Source organism: Gymnoscopelus microlampas (assembly GCF_963454915.1).
Source record: "Gymnoscopelus microlampas genome assembly, chromosome: 1".
NCBI classification, from domain to species: domain Eukaryota; kingdom Metazoa; phylum Chordata; class Actinopteri; order Myctophiformes; family Myctophidae; genus Gymnoscopelus; species Gymnoscopelus microlampas.
In genome coordinates, this window is record NC_139962.1 from 23376192 (window position 1) to 23396408 (window position 20217).

A 20217-nucleotide genomic window follows, 5' to 3' on the forward strand; every position below is an offset into this window, starting at 1 on the left:
CAGAACCAAAGTTGTTGCATCCATATTTAAGTTTCAAATCTTGATTTAAACGGCCACCGATGATGTCATCAGTGCCATCGCATAGTAAGCATTAGTGACGACTCATATATGGAGATAATGTTGAAAAAGGTGAAATGTTCCTTTAACTGATTGTACTGTAACTTCGGTGAGTGGCGAAATGACACACAGTAAGGCTAGAAATTAGAATGGTACCTGTCTATGTAAGGTTCCATCTTCTGCCCCGAAGCGAATGTCATAATACAACAGAGGTTTTCTTTGGTAGACGTGACGATGTCATATTAACAGAACACATCTGGACGTAAACATGATTTATCTCTACTTCGCTTCTTTGTCATGAGCAAGTGCTGCTATAACCTGACCCAACAGAGCTAAAAACTACATATCCACTGTTAAAAATAACATTTCAATTCCATTGAAATAGGTTATAAGGAAACTTCTCAACATAGAAACACTAATTTGTACAAAATAGTTCAGTAAGTTTTCAATATATTCAACAACAGATAGTTTAGATATTCGTTTAACTGAGCTACACGCAACATGGGACTTAAAGCAAGAAAATTAACTCTTGTATGTGTAATGCTAAGGAAATCAGTTTGGAGTGCAGCACTTCATAATGGCAAACAACAATGTACCATTATGAAAAGGATCATGATTTTGAATATTAAACAATATTGCACATCAACGTTAAGATCCTTCTACTGTCTAAATTGTGGGATTTTAAGAGCTCACGGACACGTCTGCAGCACTACCGTCCCATTACCTTTACATCTAGCTTTGTAAGATTGTAAAATAACAACAGAAAACACACATGCGCACACACACACGCTTGCACGTGTGCGCGCGCGCACGCGCACACACACACACACACACACACACACACACACACACACACACACACACACACACAGTTGATTGCAAATATTCGTTTTTTTGTACTGCCATTTTGCACAGCAGCCTTCACATTAATCCTCACTAAAGCTTAACTTCTTGGACGACACAAGATGGTGTTGTTTGGTGCTTCAGACAAAAATAGTGACATGGTCATCACACTGCTGATGGAAGTGTAACCGCATCAACCCTAGCGCCCCCATTCTCGGCATGTCATAATAGGCGAACATTCGGCGAAAATAGCCAACGACAAGATCGGATATTTCCAGCAAAGTGACTTCGAGTAGAATTGGGGAAAACAGGAGGACAAGTACAGAACCCTGGGGGACACCCAGTCAACAAAGAATATAGGGTTTAAGTTGTTAATGCCTTACAATGAACCAGTCACAGTCATTAGAAAAATAATCTTTCAGAACCATCTTTAAAGACAGTCTACATTCAAAAAAGTGTCTCTTAATTTCTCACGTCACTTTCCTCTCCCCACAACGGATACAGTTTCAACTCCATGAACCTCACAACAGCAGCAGCAGCAGCATCGTAATGGCTCTTTTCAACTGCAAAGGGTCAACCCAGAACCTTCCATAACCTGAAACTTTCCAGAACCTATGACGTTTTGTGATTTTTTTTTATTTTTTCCATTACAACCAGAACCAGGAAGGTAAAAAAAAAGGTGAAACGAGCAGATCTACAAGCTCACAGCTGTGAGCTTCTCGATCAGCTATTTTCACTATTTTAGAAATCATCTGAAAGTTCTGGGTTCCCAGAACTCAGGGTTAGTACTACGACCTCCTAAGCAGGGCCAAAATTAGGTTCTGAGAACCATATCTGAATCTGAGCAGCAGCGTAAGGAAACAAATCCAGAACCTGTGAAATATGTTACACGGCACAGTTCACTTAGTTCTTGTAGTGGAAAAGAGCCAATGGACTGACTGTTGAAATAAGGGAATGGCATCATGGATTATCACCCTGACCAGCCTCTCCAAACCTTCAATCAACCCTTCATCTACAGTCACACCACGCAACCAACGCTCCAACATATCTCCCATCCACCTTTTTCTGGTATTAATGTTACAACATACAAATTAATAAAAAATAAAGGCAACTGTTATCTGTGGCTGAACAAATTGTCATGACCCTTTTTAGGTGTTTAATTGAAAACCCTGTTGCCTTTTATGTGTAAAAAATAAAGTACCTCATAATGACCTGAATTTCCAAAGTAAAACGTGATTGTTGAATAATGTCCTCGCAGTGATGGTCACGAAAAGAAACAAACCAACAAATAAACCAGGGGAGGGAAGGCCCTTCAGGGGCCAGTCCGTGGCTTGAGTCAGGACCCCTGTCCCCTCCACTCCCCCCACTCCCTGTCCTGTGTCCAGCCCCCCTCCCCCACACAGAGGAGTCCTGCGTCCTTTCATTTATTGACGAGGAAACTCCCCATCCAGCGGAACTTACAGGCGAACCAGCGCCGCAGCGGGCAGAAGTACTCCACGTGGAACTGTTGGAACTCAGGCGTCTTGCGGATGTCCCTCAGGAAGGTGATGTCCAGCTCCGACTCCGTCAGCATGATGAGAAGCAGCAGCAGCGTGAACAACAGTCCCACGGTGACCAGGAGGAGGCGCAACACGCTCAAGATGAACTTGTTCACCTCCTCCACGTCACCGGGGGGCGACGATTTGCTCCTTCCTCCCAGTCGCAGCGCTTTCCTGCCGCCGGGCCCCTCTGCCGGCGTTCTGGCCTCCGAACCCTTCTCGTCCTCGATGCTACAGGGGGCGCCGTTGAGGTGGCGCGCCACAGCCAGCTCCATGCCATGCTCGGCCACCGGGGTGGGTAGCACGCTGTCCGAGGGGCAGTAGGACTCGTCGGAAATGACGGCCGACGCGGCCGCTTCGCCTCGGTCCACCGTCTGCCCGCGGGAACGAGGCATGAAGTCGCCATGGGAAACGGATCGGACAGGCGTGGAGTGAGCGCTGTCTCTGAGGGACTCCAGACCTGAGAACAGAGAGACAGAAAAACCTGTGTCAGTAGTTCTCAAACATTTTAATGTCAAGGACCCCTAAATTGATTGTTTGGCCGCGGACCCCCATCTGACAAGATATGTGCCTAGGAGTTATTCAAACTTTTAAGCCTGAGAACAGAGACAGAAATACCTACCAGTTCAGTTCCCATACAACGAATAACGAAAATAGCCGAACAAGCTCTGCGAGCTCTTTGTACGCTTGTTGAGCGTGTTGTCCTTTGAATGCAAGTGTGTGTACATCGAGTGTATTGTGTTTGTTTGTTTGTTTGTTTTTTTGGGGTAGTAGAGACATACTGTACAGACAAATAAAATGTATAAATACATTCATGCATGCATTTCAATGTACCAGACAAGTACAATGGCAAAGAACAACATGGTTAACTAACATAATTATGGTTATAATTAGATCCAGCTGCTATGCAGCTCTTTAACATGCCCTGCATGGGATGAGGAGAGTGTGGAAATCAGACATGGGAGATGACCTCAAGAGGTGGCTGTTTGTAGCTACAGTGAAGTCAGTACTGCTGTATGGGGCTGAGACATGAACCCTCACAGCACAATAGGAAAGGGCCCTGGATGAAGTCTACACAAGAATGTGGTGTCACATGGACGGACCACATCAGAAATGTCAGAGAGAGAAGGATGAGGCTGGCAGGGCACTGCGTCAGGCACCCGGAACTAGAGGCAAACAAACTGACACTGTGGGAGCCAACCCAGGGCAAAGCCAGGAAAGGCAAGAAGCACACCACCTACGTAGATCATTGAGGTATAATATAACTAATATAACCCCAGCTATTCATTTCAATGAAATTGCTCAGTGGCTTTTGAAGCACCCGGAAGTAAGAAATATTGGTTCCATATTGGTTCCTTGGCCCATTCCATTGGTTCCATGGGTCGTGATGCGTCGTGAGCATGCGCACAGTAGCATTTTAAGTGCATTCTCAGATTTGACCACCAGGCTTGGCCGCTTCACTGTTCTACCCTGGTTCTGGGGGCTTGACGTAGATGCACTGCGGCGCGACAGTCAATTAGCTAACAACACAGTAGAGCTCAAGACCCTGATGCTCGATAGGAGAGTGTGAAGGGCAGCATTCATCAGTCCCGAGTTGTTGAAGGCTAGACCGCACTCTCGCATCGTATCGCATTACGTTAACAATGGAGCTGATCATCTTAAAGCTTGTAGGTACTGTAACCCATTCCTTCCACATAACTGTACCACTTTAGTACCACTTAAGCATAATTTGTCTGCGTTCAGGGTCATGTGACTGTCGACGGAATGCGGACGTTCTATAAGCCATGTTGATTTCAAATGTGAAAAAGAAGCAGGCCCCGTGAGGCACTACTGTTATTCTGTTTACTTTTGCGCAAGTGCTGATTATTATTATTTATTTTTTTACCATTGAGCAAAATAGAGCCTGCCTGCTTGCTCGGGGGATAAAGTGAATCTTGACCATCAGGTCAAAATTTGTGTCAGATCCTGTGTCTGTGAGACATGACATTTGACACAATATAAATGTCTCAATAGAAGAGCAGGGAGACAAAATACAACCACATTGTATAAGTTATATTGTATTAACAACTCTACCATACAGATTGGACAAAATTACATTTATTCATAAAGAAAAAGTTACACAGTGCCACTTTAAAATAAAACTGTATATCTGAATGAAAAATCCCTAAAATACACACAATATGAAATCCATTGTTAACTTTTATCCAGTATTCTTATTTCATATGTTGATCGATCAGATATTGATTCTGGTGAACTGCATTAAAAGAAATAATTTGGATTCATTGTCATCATACAGTGTTAGTGAAATAAAGGTCTGTTGTCTCAACTTTGGAGTCACATAATATCCAAAGTAGTACATCATTAAATATGTCATTTACCATTTACCAATAGGTAAATGGTAATATTATAACAAGTAAGCCACCGTTCAAGTTGAATAAAAAACAGCTCATGCTTTCTATTTCAAAAGCTTTCCATGCTGCCATTTCAGAACTGTTCACGTCTACCATCTATTTAAACGGTCACCATCAAAGTTGAGTCAATAATCCTGCATTATTAAACAGAAATCCCTCAAGCTTCCATACCTGGTTGGCTGTAGCCATTCCCAGCACCATAGACGTGGGTTGGGACAGCAAGCCTGGACGAGGCCCCGGAGGTGTCCCCTGACCCTGAGGCTCCAGGGAGAGAGGGGAAGAGAGGCAGGACCCCCAGAGCCTTTCCCAGGAGCCGGGGCCCCAGGCAGAGCACACGCACCTTCACATCGCGGTAGCAGTGGTTGATCATGTGCAGGTGCACATTCACCTTGGTTGTGATCCGGATCAGACACTTCACCATGGTGGCTCAAGGAGAACGAACAACCTTGAGTCCGACTTCTACTGTCTTGTCTTCTACAGGCACGCAGTCTCTCCCTCTCTCACCCTGTTTTTATTTCACAAACTCTTCTCTTTTTCCCCCCTCTTTCTGTCTCTCAAAGTGTCTCTCAACGGTGTGTCCTTGTCCCTGTCTGTGGCAGTGAGACCCCCTAGGCAGGCAGCCGGAAAGACAGGCAGTCTTCCAGGGGGGTGAGAGACAAGGCGCTGGTATGTGGTCCTCCCACCATGAAGACACACATGACCCTGATACTGTAGGCTATTTTCAGGGTAGTGATATTATTACCAGTGGAAATACCAGCGCACAAAGAACACACAGGGGACTTGTTTCACTGTTGCTACAGTGCAGTGTAATACCACAACCTGAACTCTTAAGGGCTTGTTCATACTTAGTCCCCCACACTAGCGCTCTGTTTCATAAACAATTGGCACAACATGTTAAAATGATTTGTTCTAAACAATTTCTATTGTTCTACATATAGGGTCAGCCAGTCGAAGAAATCACATATTGAGGCTTTAACTGCTGCTTTTATGAAATGGAAGATGCTTCTGAACATGTATTCTATTGCTAGTTTGACCAATTCAAATACTATTTAACCATACAATATAACAGGAATTATTAGTCTAGTCTAGGGCTTGACTTTACCAACCAGCCCCGTGGTGCATAGCAGCAGCATAAAATTACGAGCCAATAGAAAGACATGGTGCCTGAAAACTTTCATCCATCATACTAGCAGTACGCCGAAAATAGCAGATGTACAACCTCACAAGTTGCATCGCTGCATGTTGAGCTTTACATCGCAAATTGTCGGTGCATGACACTGCCAGACAACAGAGTATAGATTAGACATTTGGCTATGACAGAAGATGTGCAGGGTAGGTTTAAGAAGGCCACTGTGATGAATATGGAAATGAATGAAGTGAGACGATCGCCTGATATAAATTAATGAAAACCTTTTTTTAATCAAGCTGGTTTGTCCATGGGCTAAGGGTGATACTATTATATGTATGGACTTACTTATATGGAAATTAAGTGACTTTTAAATGGGCATAAAACCCTAGGCTAGCAAGCAACACAGCTGCAGCTAATACAATTAATAATTGTTGTGTTATAATTTTTATTTTATTTTTTACTTTTGCTGTTGTACCCTACTGGCTCACCTGCTAGTGAGGGGCCCCCACCGGGAGGACGTTGCACCTCCGTCCTACTCCTCCCGCCCAACACTCCCCGCTGACAGGTGCTGCCCCAGCCCGTATTATTACGTGCAGTGACAAATATCACTCTCCCCGTCAGGACTCCCACCCCCGAACACAGGCCAATTGTGTTCGTATAGACTCTCGGCGAAGTCGGATGCACCGATGCATAGACAGTTATCAACAGTACTGTTAATGCTCGCACATTGGCACCTAAATCTAACACACCCATTATTAATTTGATTAGCTGCAGCTGCATTGCGTACATCACGGTGTACTATAAGGTCATCCTTGTTTTTCTTTTGCCTTATGTCGTTTTTAACCTGAACCAGAAGTCAAACTGCAAAACCAGCCTAGGGTTTGATGTTCCTTTAAGGGCAGGGTGACATTTCCTTGTGAAAACGTTTCCTCTGCAAATGGCACTCAGCACACAGCACAAATGATGAATGAGAGGAATGGAAACAGAGCCCTCTGAATGTGTGCATAGGGTTATGTTTATGCATGTCAGAGAGAGAGGGAGGGAGAGGTTTGTAAATGGGGGGAGTGACTGACACACACAAGTGTGACATGTTTGTCATGGAAGGTATATGTGTGCGTGCGTGCGTGCGTGCGTGTCTGGGTGTGGGTGTGTGCGTGTGCGTGTGTGTGTGTGTGTGTGTGCGTGTGTGTGCGTGCACATGTGTGCGTGTGTATGTGCGTGCACGTGTGTGTGTGTGTGCGTGTGTGTGTGCATGCGTACGTACGTCCAGTACGTGTGAGAGGGAAAGAGAGCTTAAAGGAGTGAGAACAGCTGAATTGTAGATCTCTAATCCATAGACACAAAGCATGATGCCACACATACTGGATGACAATCAACGTACAGAAATAGACCTCTGTGCTGTGACCAATCACTGACCCTCACAGCTGTGCTGTGACCAATCAGTGAACCTCACTGCCTCTTCACTGTGACCAATCAGTGAACCTTGCTGCCAATCCAAATACTCTCTTTGAAGCGACATGGGAACACCACACTGAGAAATCCACTCTTACACTACAGTGAAGCACAAACAATTATGAGAACATTACCACTGGGGTGGCAGTGGCTCACGAGGTAGAGGGGCCGCTTGGGAACCATGAAGGTTCCCAGTTCGATCCCGGGCTCCCCCAGAGTTAGCGCCGAAGTGTCCTTGAGCAAGACACTGAACCCCCAATTGCTCCTGACGAGCAGGTTGGTGCCTTGCATGGTTTCCTCCGCCATCGGTGTGTGAATGTGTGAGTGCGCGTGTGTGAGTGATTCAACCAAGCAAGTTGACTACACACTGGTAGAATCGTTACTTCAAAAAGTGTAGATCATTTTTTTTTGTTGAAAATTCCACAAGAGGGCACTCTAACACAGCTTAGGAATGATCCCTCAGCTCATGTGACATCGTCCCAAAAAACGTCCCGTCCGTCCGCTTCAACGTCAATTTAAGGCAATCAACGCTGGCACGGGGATAAAAAACGTTGTTTTAATCTCAGGCAGTCAATGTGTTAACGATTTTTTTCTCCCCAATTCCTCCCACTGCTTGCCGCTACTGGCTCATCTGCCTGTGAGGAACCCCCATCGGGAGGACATAGCAAACACATTCCTACTCCTCCAGGTCAACATTCCCTGCTTACAGGTGCCTCCATAGCCTGTAGGAGTATGTGCAGTGACAAATACCCACCCCCCCCAAGCTCTTGTCAATAGTTTTCATTGGTTAAATAAATAAAAAAAAGACCACAGACAAAAATAGCAAATATAGCAGATCTAAAAGCTCACCACAGGTCACGATTCGATGCATTGTGAGCTTGTAGTACTACAAGTCTACTTTTGTGAGGCACTCTTGTACACCGAAGTAGGGTATTAATTTACGGGGGCGGGGGGTTCAAGTTGAAATATGGAGATACAACACAGTGACACTTGATGTGATTTGACACTATAAAATAAAGATTGATTAATTGATTCTTACCCTCCATGATAGAGATGTGTACAGCTCTCCGTCTCGTCCTAGGCACGCTGGTTAGTCTGGGACCATGAGTGATGGACGGACAGCTCCTACTGGGCACCAGGCCAGCTCTGAACACACACGCACGCACGCACGAGCACACACACACACACACACACACACACACACACACACACACACACACACACACACACACACACACACACACACACACACACACACACACACACACACACACACACACACACACACACACACACACACACACACACACACTCAGTTATATACACACATTGTATCTGTCTGAAACACATATAACTAGAAAAAATGCTCCTGTGAGCACAGGTCTCCAGGCCAGGTAGGTTAGTGTGGGCCAGCAATGTTCGGAAACTTTAGATGTCAATTTTAGCCAATCAGGATGGAATATGAAAAATCTAAATCAAACAGATCCGTCTTGATCACATGACTATAGAGATCATGTGTACTGATTAGCGTAAAATTTGGATAAAATCTGAAGGAGTAATATCCAAAAAATGTATATAAGTCGGCCTCCTGGTGGCGCTATAAAAGGCAGATGTGAAAAATGCGGAGCAAAGGTTTTTCCTTGGCCTCTAGGGAGTGCACATACAAAGTTTTACACAGATCGGTGCAGTTAAAGGTAATAACACGAATGGGCCTGTTATAGATCCACCATGAGGTTGATTTGAACATTTTCAACTGGCATTTCTTCCTCTGCCTAATGAGAATGTGCGAGCCAAATTTCACGGAAATTGCATGCTGGGTTCATGATTTGAGGCATTTTGTTCAAAACGGAGCACTCCTGCAAATTTTGGAAGCCATTCTTAGCCAATCAGGATGGAATATGAAAAATCTGAAAGACCCGCTTCGTTTAATGACTATAGAGATACTGTGTACCGATTGGCGTGATGTTTGGACAAAATCTGTAGGAGTACTGTCAAAATATGTGTTGTGCAAAAAGCGGCCTCTTGGTGGTGCTATAACAGCCCATGTGAAACATTTGGGGAAGAGGTTCTGAATTGGCATCCAGGGAGTGTGTGTGCACAGTTTCGCTGCGATCAAGCAAACATTGCCGGAGATTAGCTGTCCACGGACGGACGGACCGACGGACGGAAGGACGGACACACGGACGGACGGACGGACGGACACGGACGGACGGACGGAAGACGGACAGGGTGCAAAACATAGTCTCGGCCATGCCTTTCGACCAGGCGGAGACAATTACATGTACACAGTTGAAAGGTGGTTGAATAGGGGGTCTCACCTGTGAATCTCGGGGGGGTCACGTTTAATTTTGGCACTTTGCTCCATGACCTCTTTTGCAACCCTGCCACTGGACGAACAAAAACAAACACCCGAAAAATAACATATCAGGAAAAAAAATAAGCTATTTCATTTCAAAACCTTTATTGATCACGCGGGGGCAATTCAGTCGCCAAAGGCAGCACATCAGTACTGTAGATACAGCAGGGTAAAACATCACACACAAAAGAAACACTATCAACTAGAAAAACTCCTCGGACCACAGCTCACCACCAGGTCAGGTAGGTTAGTGTGGGCCAGCCATGTTTCGGAATTCACCAATCAGGCTGAAATGTGAAAAATCGGACGGATCCGTCTTGATCACTTGACTAAAGAGATAATATGTACCAATTTGTGTGATGTTTGGACAACATGGAGTAATATAAAACAAATTGTTTTGAAAAAATTGGCCTCCTGGTGGTGCTATAATAGGGCAATGTTGAAAGGGTGGCATTTGTTCCTCAACGTAGTGCGAATCTGCATGCAAAGTTTCACCGCAATCGGACACTACGTTCATGATTTGCGGCATTTTGTTTAAAACGGGCCACTCCTACAAACTTTAGATCAGGATGGAATATGAAAAATCAAACAGATCCGTCTTGATCACATGACTATAGACATCATGTGTACCGATTTGTGTGAAATTTGGATAAAACTGAAAGAGTAATATCCAAAAATTTGTTTTATATAAGTCTGCCTCCTGGTGGCGCTATAAAAAGACGTTCGAGCATAGCAACGGTTGATATCTTTTTTTGCAGCCGTCAATAAATGATCCTTGCATTTAGAAAGAAGCACTCTGGACATGATATCCAAAGCACTGTGGATACTGACGTTCAGTCACTCCTTGTTTCTTTTCACATAGAAAATAAATAAAAATACAAACTCAAAACATATGTCACATCACGTAGACTACAGATCGGCTATTTTGTTATCATTGAAATGGGACATAAGTTTTTAAAGTGTCAGTTGAACACGCCCGTAGTTGACAGCACACTGTAGGAGCCAATGTGGGTGCTTTTGAATATTATTTGTATTTTTGGGGTTATTGCAGTTGGTCATGTTGGTGGAGGGTCACGTCACCTAATCATTGATTAAACGAACACACGTGTGGCTCTACGGTGTCACTCCCGATGTGTTTGGACGCGACTGTTCTTACCGTGAGCACACAAGCTTATAGAAACACAGAGGAAAATGAAGTTAAATAATGAAATAATAGGCACATGGGTGACATTCACATTATTATTGGTACTATTGTACAAAAACAATTGCTGCTGGATGCCAAGGAACCAGGCTGGTGTGTGTGAGCGTGTCAAGAAAGACCTTTGGTGAGTCCAAACGCCACAGTGAAAACTGAACGTGGTATTGGGCCAAATTTAATTAGTCACAACAACACATACAATGAGACAACCGATGCATGAATTTTCAACTCTTTCAACAAAACATTTTTTTCATTTAAAATTTCATCCATACCTGAATCTAAAGCGACTGCCCTTGAAGAAGAGGTTACTGCTGGACACAGTACGGACCTGGCTGGACTTCTCCAACCTGAGAGAGAACAAACAGATATATACTGTACATGCTGTACAAAAACAATCACGTGACACAATACATAGAATAAATACTGTACAAAAACAACCATGTGACACAATGCATAGAATAAATACTGTACAAAAACAACCACATGACACTATGTACAGAATAATACTGTACAACAACAACCACATGACACCATGCCAGAATGAGTACAGAATAAAGGTCCTGGCATGAGGACTTCCACATAGAATGTGAATATTATGCTGATAAAGCATAATTATCTTTTGAAACAAGGTTGATTTTTCTCCACGAATATTACAGCACCAACTTGTATGAATGAGGCATCACCAGATTAATAGTTTGATGTGCAATATTCACAGACGCATTTTTGGATTTCAGATTGGGTTTATTCGTGTGTGTAAGGACCATATTCTGGATACATAGTGAAATCATTAGTGTTCATTTAACTCTGAATGTACAAATGTAACCAAATGGACCCGTAAGGGTCTGTAACTCTTCGTATATAGTTACAGAGCCATCATTTAGCTGGGGAACCCCTGGCAACCCCCCCAAGGACCGCTGAGGATCCTTGGACCCCCATGGGGTGTTTGAGAACTAGTGACTTACTTGAAGAAGGACTGGTTCTCAACTCCGCACTTCCATAGGTGTTTACAGGCCTCAGGTGTCGGTGCAAAGTACGTCAGTATGATCTTCTTGTCCTGTAATGTGTTCATCGTATGACAGTGACTCAACCTATATTCTCTTTTGTTACATTTAATTTCAGAAGGCTGTAGTCTCTATTAGTTTGGAATCCCCATTGATGGTGTAGTTGAGCAGTAGTGAGGATCAATTGCATGACGATTTGTTTGAAAATGGGTGAAGTGTACCTTTAAAGGGTGCATGTTTAATGACGTAGGAGATGCACTCAGTCTGTTTCATGAAGAGCAGAGGTCTCTAGTACTTTGTATATTCAGGATATACAGTGTAGCATAGTGATGAATAATCTCTACTCTTACAGTCATCTCACTATAGATTTAATTTGCATATACCTTTCTACACCGTGGCTCTGCAGGAGTCTAGCAGTCTGTCTGTCTGTCTGTCTGTCTGTCTGTCTGTCTGTCTGTGCACGTGTCCGGAGCACGTCATTGGCCACAACTGCTGACTAGGGACTAACCATCACAAGTCACAACGCGTAACGATGTGACACATTGTGAGCTTGTAGATCTGCTATTTACAAAATAAAAATGTTTGCACTTATTCTTTTGGTACTGAAAGTATATTTTGATGCCAGTATACTTTTGTACCTTTTATAGATTTTATATTGTGGTTTTGCTACTTTGACTTAAAATCAGAGTACTTCTTCCACCACTGCTGACTTGGGACTAAGTGAATTTGTTTCTGAAAACCAGGGTTCTAACACACATCTTTGTACAGCTGTTGCACATTTGCGTCTGTGTTAAGGATGTATTACATCGTCTCCCCAGTGTCAGCTCCCCCATGCATAAAACAAGGCTGCACGCATTTCACTGCAGACAGGAACCCACAGTCACCCACCTCGCTCTGATTTGCATATATATGGAATGTCTTTGCTTCAAACTTCAGTTTGGTCACCTCTTCCCTGAGAGAGAGAGAGAGAGAGAGAGAGAGAGAGAGAGAGAGAGAGAGAGAGAGAGAGAGAGCGAGAGAGAGAAAGAGAGACGGGGGACAGGGGACAGGGGACAGGGGACGGGGGATGAAAAGGGTAGTTAGAATTTACAATTCTTTGGTGTCCGGTGGAAAGTCCAAAACCGTTCCTTTTTCATTTTTTATTATTTATTTTAAATGAACCCATTAAGACCGGGAAAGCCTATACGTTGTTATACCTTTAAAATGCGTCGACACATTTGTAGATCTGCTATTTTCACTACTTTTGTGTCACACTCTTGTATGACGAAGGAGGAAATTTATCAGACGCTCTCATCCAGAGTGAATCATCCAAGTGCAAGATCAGAATAAATGTCATAAAATATACAACGAAAACAATTAAGTACCTCAAAGTAACTATCGGTATGATACCAGGTAAACATCAATTCTAGCATCTGTTGGATTTTTTAATTTATTTTTATTTGTACTAATACTGTAGGTGAAGACGAGTACATAATGATGGCAAATGAGACAGATGGGTAGGGAGAGAAGTGCTGGTGAGATTGTCGGAAGGGGGGAGTGGTGCAAGTGGGTTAAAAGTGGGTCTGGTTCTATATCTTAAAAAAAAAGTCAAAGTGAGTATTTTTTAATGAGCTGTTGGATGTGTCCACAGAAATACATTATTTTAGCCCTTTTAAAAAAAAAAGATTTTTGGAAGAAAATAAATTGGGAAATATAACAGTAATACCCAATGCTCATTATCTAGGAGGAAATAGGCCTGTGGCACGCCAACTTTAAATATTCATTGGGACCCTAGACAGATTATTACACCAGCTGTTCATGTTGGGATGTCAAGACAAACTGATTTCACACTCAACTAGAGTGTTCTCCTCGGAGCGCAGGTCTCCATCAGGCTGGGTTGCCTTAGCCTGGTAAACCCTCCTTCCGGAAATCTCATTTCCATTTGATTCCAGGAGTGAGTCTGGCATGAAGGCTTGTATGGGCGTTTCTAGCGCATCGCATTACCAAAAAACCGAGCCTATCAGCGTCGTCGCTCATCGTTCTGTGATTGACAGCGACAGTTGGCCAATCAGGTGGCAAGTTTGAGTGAGCCTGAATGAAGCCGAGTGCAGCCTGAGTGCAGCCGACAAAAGACGAACGGCAGCCATTGTTGTTTGTGCGAGTGCCTTCACTTCTTATTTTCGGCTTTAAAACGCTCTCAAACTTCTTTTTTGAGGCACGGAATTTACTTTTAAGATATTGTTTGGATAGAATTGAGTTGTTTAACTTCATATATGTGGTCAATTAATCATGACAGAGCCTATTTAAAAATAAAAATTCAGAGAACCGGCAGGGGTGGGCAGTGATACGCATGTATCCGAATAAGGCAACCTATTTTTATCTCAAAAGTCCCGTTGCGTCATATTAGATCTGGAGGTGGTAAAAATGCACTGCAATTGGCTGAAGGGGAACAACGATCATTGGCTGAAGGGGTTGTCAGTCAACGGTATTACTCCCGCCCAACTCCAGCCCACAGCCAATATAGCAGAATGGGCGATCATGCCAGACTCACACCTGGAATCAAATGGAAATGAGGGTTTACCAGGCTAGGGTTGCCTACCCTGGGCCTGCAAACTTTGAAAGCCAATCATAGCCAGTCTGAATGGAATCTGAAAGATCTGACAGCTACATCTTGATCACGGGACCACAGAGATAATTTGTACCGATTTGCTTGAGCATTCGACATAATCTGTACGAGTAGTAGCAAAATGCGAAATGGAGGAAAGTCGTGTCTGGCAGAAATGGCCTATATGGGGAGTTGAGCCAAGGAATCCAGAAAAGAAATGTAATTGTACCACCTACGGTTCAAGAGCTATAGCCCAAAACGTGAAGGGCCCTGTTATAACACCACCATGAGGCGAATTTGAAAGATTTGGGGCAGAGGTTCTTCCTTGGCATACTTGGAGTGTGCATGCAAAGTTTCATGCAGATCGGCCCAGTCGAGCCCAGTTGGGTTTCAACCAAATGTGTGCTCACCATTTGAGGAAATGGACCCTTCTGTTTCCCTGGAGCACCGTGAAACCAAACGGAGTAAACGCCAGGAAGGCAGGATTGCCAGACACATCCTGAAACACACACGCACGCACGCGCGTGCGCACACACACACACACACACACACACACACACACACACACACACACACACACACACACACACACACACACACACACACACACACACACACACACACACACACACACACACAGTTTTGCAGAACAAGTAAGCAACCCACAATCAATTCACAGGTGAATATTTAAAGCTATAATCCATAACTTTTATTTCGTGCCCTGGAGACACCAAAATCCTGCCGCTCAGGTAAGACAGCAACCAGTCCAGGGGAGATATGAGTTTCAACTGAGTGCATGTTCATTTGAATCTTGAGGTCACCATCATCATCTTGTAATAATAGTAATAATCTTTATGATTCAAAAAGTTATAGTAGGGCCTATCATACTTTTATTTAAAATGTCAAAGTAGTAAAATATGCTGTGAATATAAGAGTGAGAACGAAGTAACAGTGCAAATAGCAGTGTCGTGCATGAGAAAAATCTGCTTTGTGGTGTCCTGAGCCCATCATGTGTCAGTATCATAATTGTCTCTCTCTCTCTCTCTCTCTCTCTCTCTCTCTCTCTCTCTCTCTCTCTCTCTCTCTCTCTCTCTCTCTCTCTCTCTCTCTCTCTCTCTCTCTCTCTCTCTCTCTCTCTCTCTCTCTCTCTCTCTCTCTCTCTCTCTCTCTCTCTCACACACACAGTGTTAAGACCCTCTGAGCCACTCAGAGATGGCAAACACTGATATAATCATTAGCACAGAGGGTAGCACTGTGTTTGTATTCAGAAAGCATCCTCTGACCTTGCATGGATGAGGGTCCACTCCATAGGTCTCCAGCATCTGGGCCTTCTGCAGGAAGTTGAGCTCTGACGTGTCAGGAGACTGTCCTCTGCAAGGAACCACGGCAGCTCAGTCACACAACCACTGGTGGAAAGTAGCTAAGTATATATTTTTTGTTTTGTTAAAACATGCATTAAAAAGCCCTATTTTATACTTTGGCTAGATGTGCTATTTTCCACTTGGCCAGGGCAGATATTGGGTTATGAGCTTCAGGCAGGCCACTTGTCAACCAGCAGGTGTTCTACCTGACACCATGATCTAAATCATTGGTTCTCAAAGTGGGGTCCGGGGACCCCCAGGAGTACTTGGGGGGGTACCAGGGGGTCCCCAGCAAAATGTGTTAATATAGCATCAAAATAATTTTAACCTTTTATGCTTTGGCTATTCAAAAATAGCAGATCTACGCGCTATGAGCTTGTAGGTCTGCTATTTTTGAAAAATTGTGAAAATTTGTGCAAATCTTTGAATATATATATTTTTATGCGAACATTTTTAACTCAAATCTTTGCTTCTGGGGGGGGGGGGGGGTCCCTGGAACAACATAGTTGAGATGGGGGTCCGCGGCCAAATACATATCATTTTGGGGGTCCTTGGCATGAAAAAGTTTGAGAACCACTGATCTAAATGTCTCCATGGAAGATCTAGTAGTTATATTTTACTCTACCATACAGATGTAAGTTAGTAAGCCTTGCCGAGCCATGTGGCCCATAGGTCAGGAGCCTCTCTCCTGTTTCTGTAGCGTGAGGCGGCTTGATGTACAAGTACATCCTCCAGCCATGATGTACAAGTACATCCCCTAGACATGAGCTAGTATGTCACAGGGACTTACCCCCAGGCCAACCCTTGATGCTGAGTGCCAAGCAGGGAGGCATTGGGTATCATTTTTATAGTCTTTGGTATTACCCAGCTGGGGATTGAAGCCTGACCTCCCAATCTCAAGGCGGACACCCTAACCACAAGTCGTTACCCGAGTATACTGTATTAACTGTACTAGTTATACTGTATTAACACACTCTACCATACAGATGTACTAGTTATACTGTATTAACACACTCTACCATACAGATGTACTAGTTATACTGTACTCTACCATATATATTCTGGTATGGCAGTACGGCAAACTGTGATTGGTTGTGATTTTTCCATTAGAAAGAAGATACCTACAGTAGGTCTGCATTATACAAACATCATGGCAGGGATGGCCACTAGAGGGCAGAAGGTGATAGACTATATAACAAGCACCTGTAAAGTACAAGCATTTGGCTATTTGTGAGCGTGTGCGTGCGTGCGTGCGTTCGTGCATCCGTTCGTGCATGCGTGCGTGCGTGCGTACATGCGAGCGAGAGAGACACTCTTTTGACAGGCAGGGATGACCTCAGGTTAATCACAAACTAACGTCACAGCAGTACCAAGACAAATCACACACACACACACACACACACACACACACACACACACACACACACACACACACACACACACACACACACACACACACACACACACACACACACCATGTAATACAGCAAGCCAAAGTCCAGGAAGAGATGGACGAACATCTAGGAATAGAGCGAGTACTCAGCATATAAAGTGAAGCTATGAAATTACATATGCGTGTCCTTGCATATCTCATCACAATATCTACTTTCAGTCTCAATATGATCTTTCCTTAAGGAGCACAATGTTCATGACCTTGGTGGTAAAAAAAAAAGAGAAAAAAAACAAAATTGCTGAATTAATACTGAGTCATCCTTTGGAAGGGCAGTCTCAGCTTTTGACCGGTCAGACAATGTTAAAGCTAAACCCTGGGACTTGTTTTAATGAATAAAACATTATTTTAACCAAACTGTATGGTACAGTATGTTAATACAATATAACTAGGACATCTGTATTGTACAGTATGTTAATACCATATAACTAGCACATGTACAGTGGTTGGATGTAGTTTCCCTACTCTTCCATTGACACATTTAGACCCCTGGTGTCGTGTAGGACACCTACTGATTGATAAGTACTGCCTGAAGCTCATAAGCACAATATCTCCCCTGGCCAAGAGTGAATGGTGTCTTGGATGAGCGGTATTGTTTTGGTCGGAGATGGATTTAAGACAGATGTCATTCTTATTCCTCAGGCTCAGACCCACTAAAATCTCTCAGCAGTTTGCACTCAGTTGTCATGTGATAAAATGTCATTTTCTATTCTCCATTATGTGACACTTCAAAGGTATATAAGGCATGCATGGTTTTCAGTGTGAAATGAATTGTGATACAGCCCTTATTGGTGCTATAATGCCCTTCCCCGCTTCTTTGGATATAATATAATGTGCCAGATTCAACCGTGAGGTTGAGTCTGAGAAACCTGAGAATGTCCTTATTTTCTAAACCCAATATACTTAGTTGACCGTGGTCACTGGTCGCCCAGGGCTCTATACTTGGTCCAGTAGTATTTCCCTTTTCACCAAATCTCTTCACCAAAGCTCACAACGCGTCGCTATTTTTGCCGAATATTTGCCCCCAAATAGGGATGCTAGGGTTCAAGCGGTTGATTTCAGACGGAGAAAAAAAGCAAATCAGTTGACTGCCATCTCTGTTTGTACAATGACAAGAGGGGTTTTACTTTTCTTTCCTAGAGAAGGTGTAATCACAGCTGCTTTCACAGCTCATGTCACAGTGACACTAATGACAAGACGCTGCTACACACAGCGTTCAATGTGTCATGCACAACCTACTCCACACAATCATTCACACATCGCACTGATGAGTGAAACCCTAGAAGCAGTGGTGGAACCACATGAGATATGCATGTTTTAGGTAGAACACAGGAAGGTAAGGATAGACACATCATCAACACAACACAGCTCTCCAGCTAGGAATCTAATGGAAGCTGTGGTTACATGGTTGCCGCTCTTATAGTCTCGCGTAGCCAGACGATTGCAGGTGTCTGCCTATGGAAACATCTGGTGACTCAGAATTCAATGTAGGGGCTAAAACTGGATGGAACCGATTCAGAGATGTTAAAATAACAGCATCACAGAACCAAAGCACAGACTTTAGGGTGGTCCTTCATACTGGGACGGTATCAGGATTGGTCTTCAAAGCAGTGGGCATAGGTTTGTTAGCGCTGGTTTTCCCCATTGTTCTTGACCCTTCATTGAATTCAGATTTCCCCAGACGTGGCGGTAGATGGAGAGCTCCGATCACCCATTCTAGCTAATGCGAGACTACCGTTCTTATGGGGCAATAGCAGTGGTTCCACAAATCGAAAGTCCATACATTTTTCCCATGGAGATTTCCGAAAATATTCATATTCATTATTTTAAGCCTGGAACCAAGCCATCCAGGCTCCTGGTGAATCTTGACCATAAAGCATTTGATTCTGTGAAGAAGTCTCTATGGGAAAAATGTATGGGCTTTCGATTTGTGGAACCACAAAATGGCCGCCACTGCTATGCCCTATAATCTCTTGTTACTCATTCCTGGTTCAATAACGATTACGATTAGGATCTATCTATCTGACGTCTGGGGCACAGCTATTGAAAAGTGGTTAAGGACTGCCACCAAGACAAAAATAATAATGAAATAAACGCATGACAGACAGAATTGACCAACCACAGAGGCACAGACCTCCTTAAGGCAGCTCTACACCGTACAGATTTTGGGCCGACTTAGCGCTGGAAAGCATTATGGTTCCGTCGGGTAGAGGTCCGTCAGGAGGTCCGTCGGGACCTTATCGACGCAACGACGAAAAGATTGAGCATGTTCGGTTGGTCCTGACTAGACTAGAGCCCGTCGTTAGCCCTGGGCTGGTGGCAGAATGCTATCTGGCAAAGCTCCGCTGTTGCCAGATTCTGTGAGAGAAACAAGCGACGAGGTCTATGAAAACAAGCCCAAAAGAAGCGATCAGTTTCACCACTTGAGCCCTATTGCATCAACTATTTTCAAAAAGAATCTTGAAAGCAAGCCCAAATAAGCAACTACACTTCAGAAACAAGCCCAAACAAAAGCAAACAGCAACTGAATATAATAAGCAGACCTGGCAATGTTGGCAGGCCAGCCGATGTGCACATTGTTGTGCAAATGCGCAACTGAAACGCATTTGCACAACAGTGTGCACATCGGCCAACTGCTTCTGATGAACTAAATGCCAACTTTTGCCAACTACCAGTCTGTTGCAGTCTGTTGTAGTCTGAAGTAGTCTGGTCACCAGACCAACCACGGACAAACCACAAACTTCAATTACAGGCCAGCCAATAAGAGGATTTCCTGACCTTTTCTCTGGAAAAACCCGGATATGTTAACCACTTAAACTAAATATACTGTATGCTTA

At 43.8% G+C, this 20217-nt stretch overlaps 1 protein-coding gene across 1 annotated transcript in view; it reads right to left on the reverse strand.

The window, feature by feature from the left end:
- Positions 1-2320: 2320 nt before the first annotated feature.
- Positions 2321-20217, reverse strand: part of LOC311047362 (FERM domain-containing protein 5-like) — a gene marked incomplete at both ends in the record, with an annotated part of 130790 nt that continues 112893 nt past the window's right edge. The window contains 8 exons of the mRNA XM_084060053.1: positions 2321-2898; positions 8470-8576; positions 9749-9817; positions 11257-11331; positions 11947-12038; positions 12874-12937; positions 14980-15068; positions 15853-15940. Of these exons, the coding sequence (XP_083916179.1) occupies positions 2321-2898; positions 8470-8576; positions 9749-9817; positions 11257-11331; positions 11947-12038; positions 12874-12937; positions 14980-15068; positions 15853-15940 (1162 nt within the window). The remainder of the gene's footprint in view (positions 2899-8469; positions 8577-9748; positions 9818-11256; positions 11332-11946; positions 12039-12873; positions 12938-14979; positions 15069-15852; positions 15941-20217) is intronic.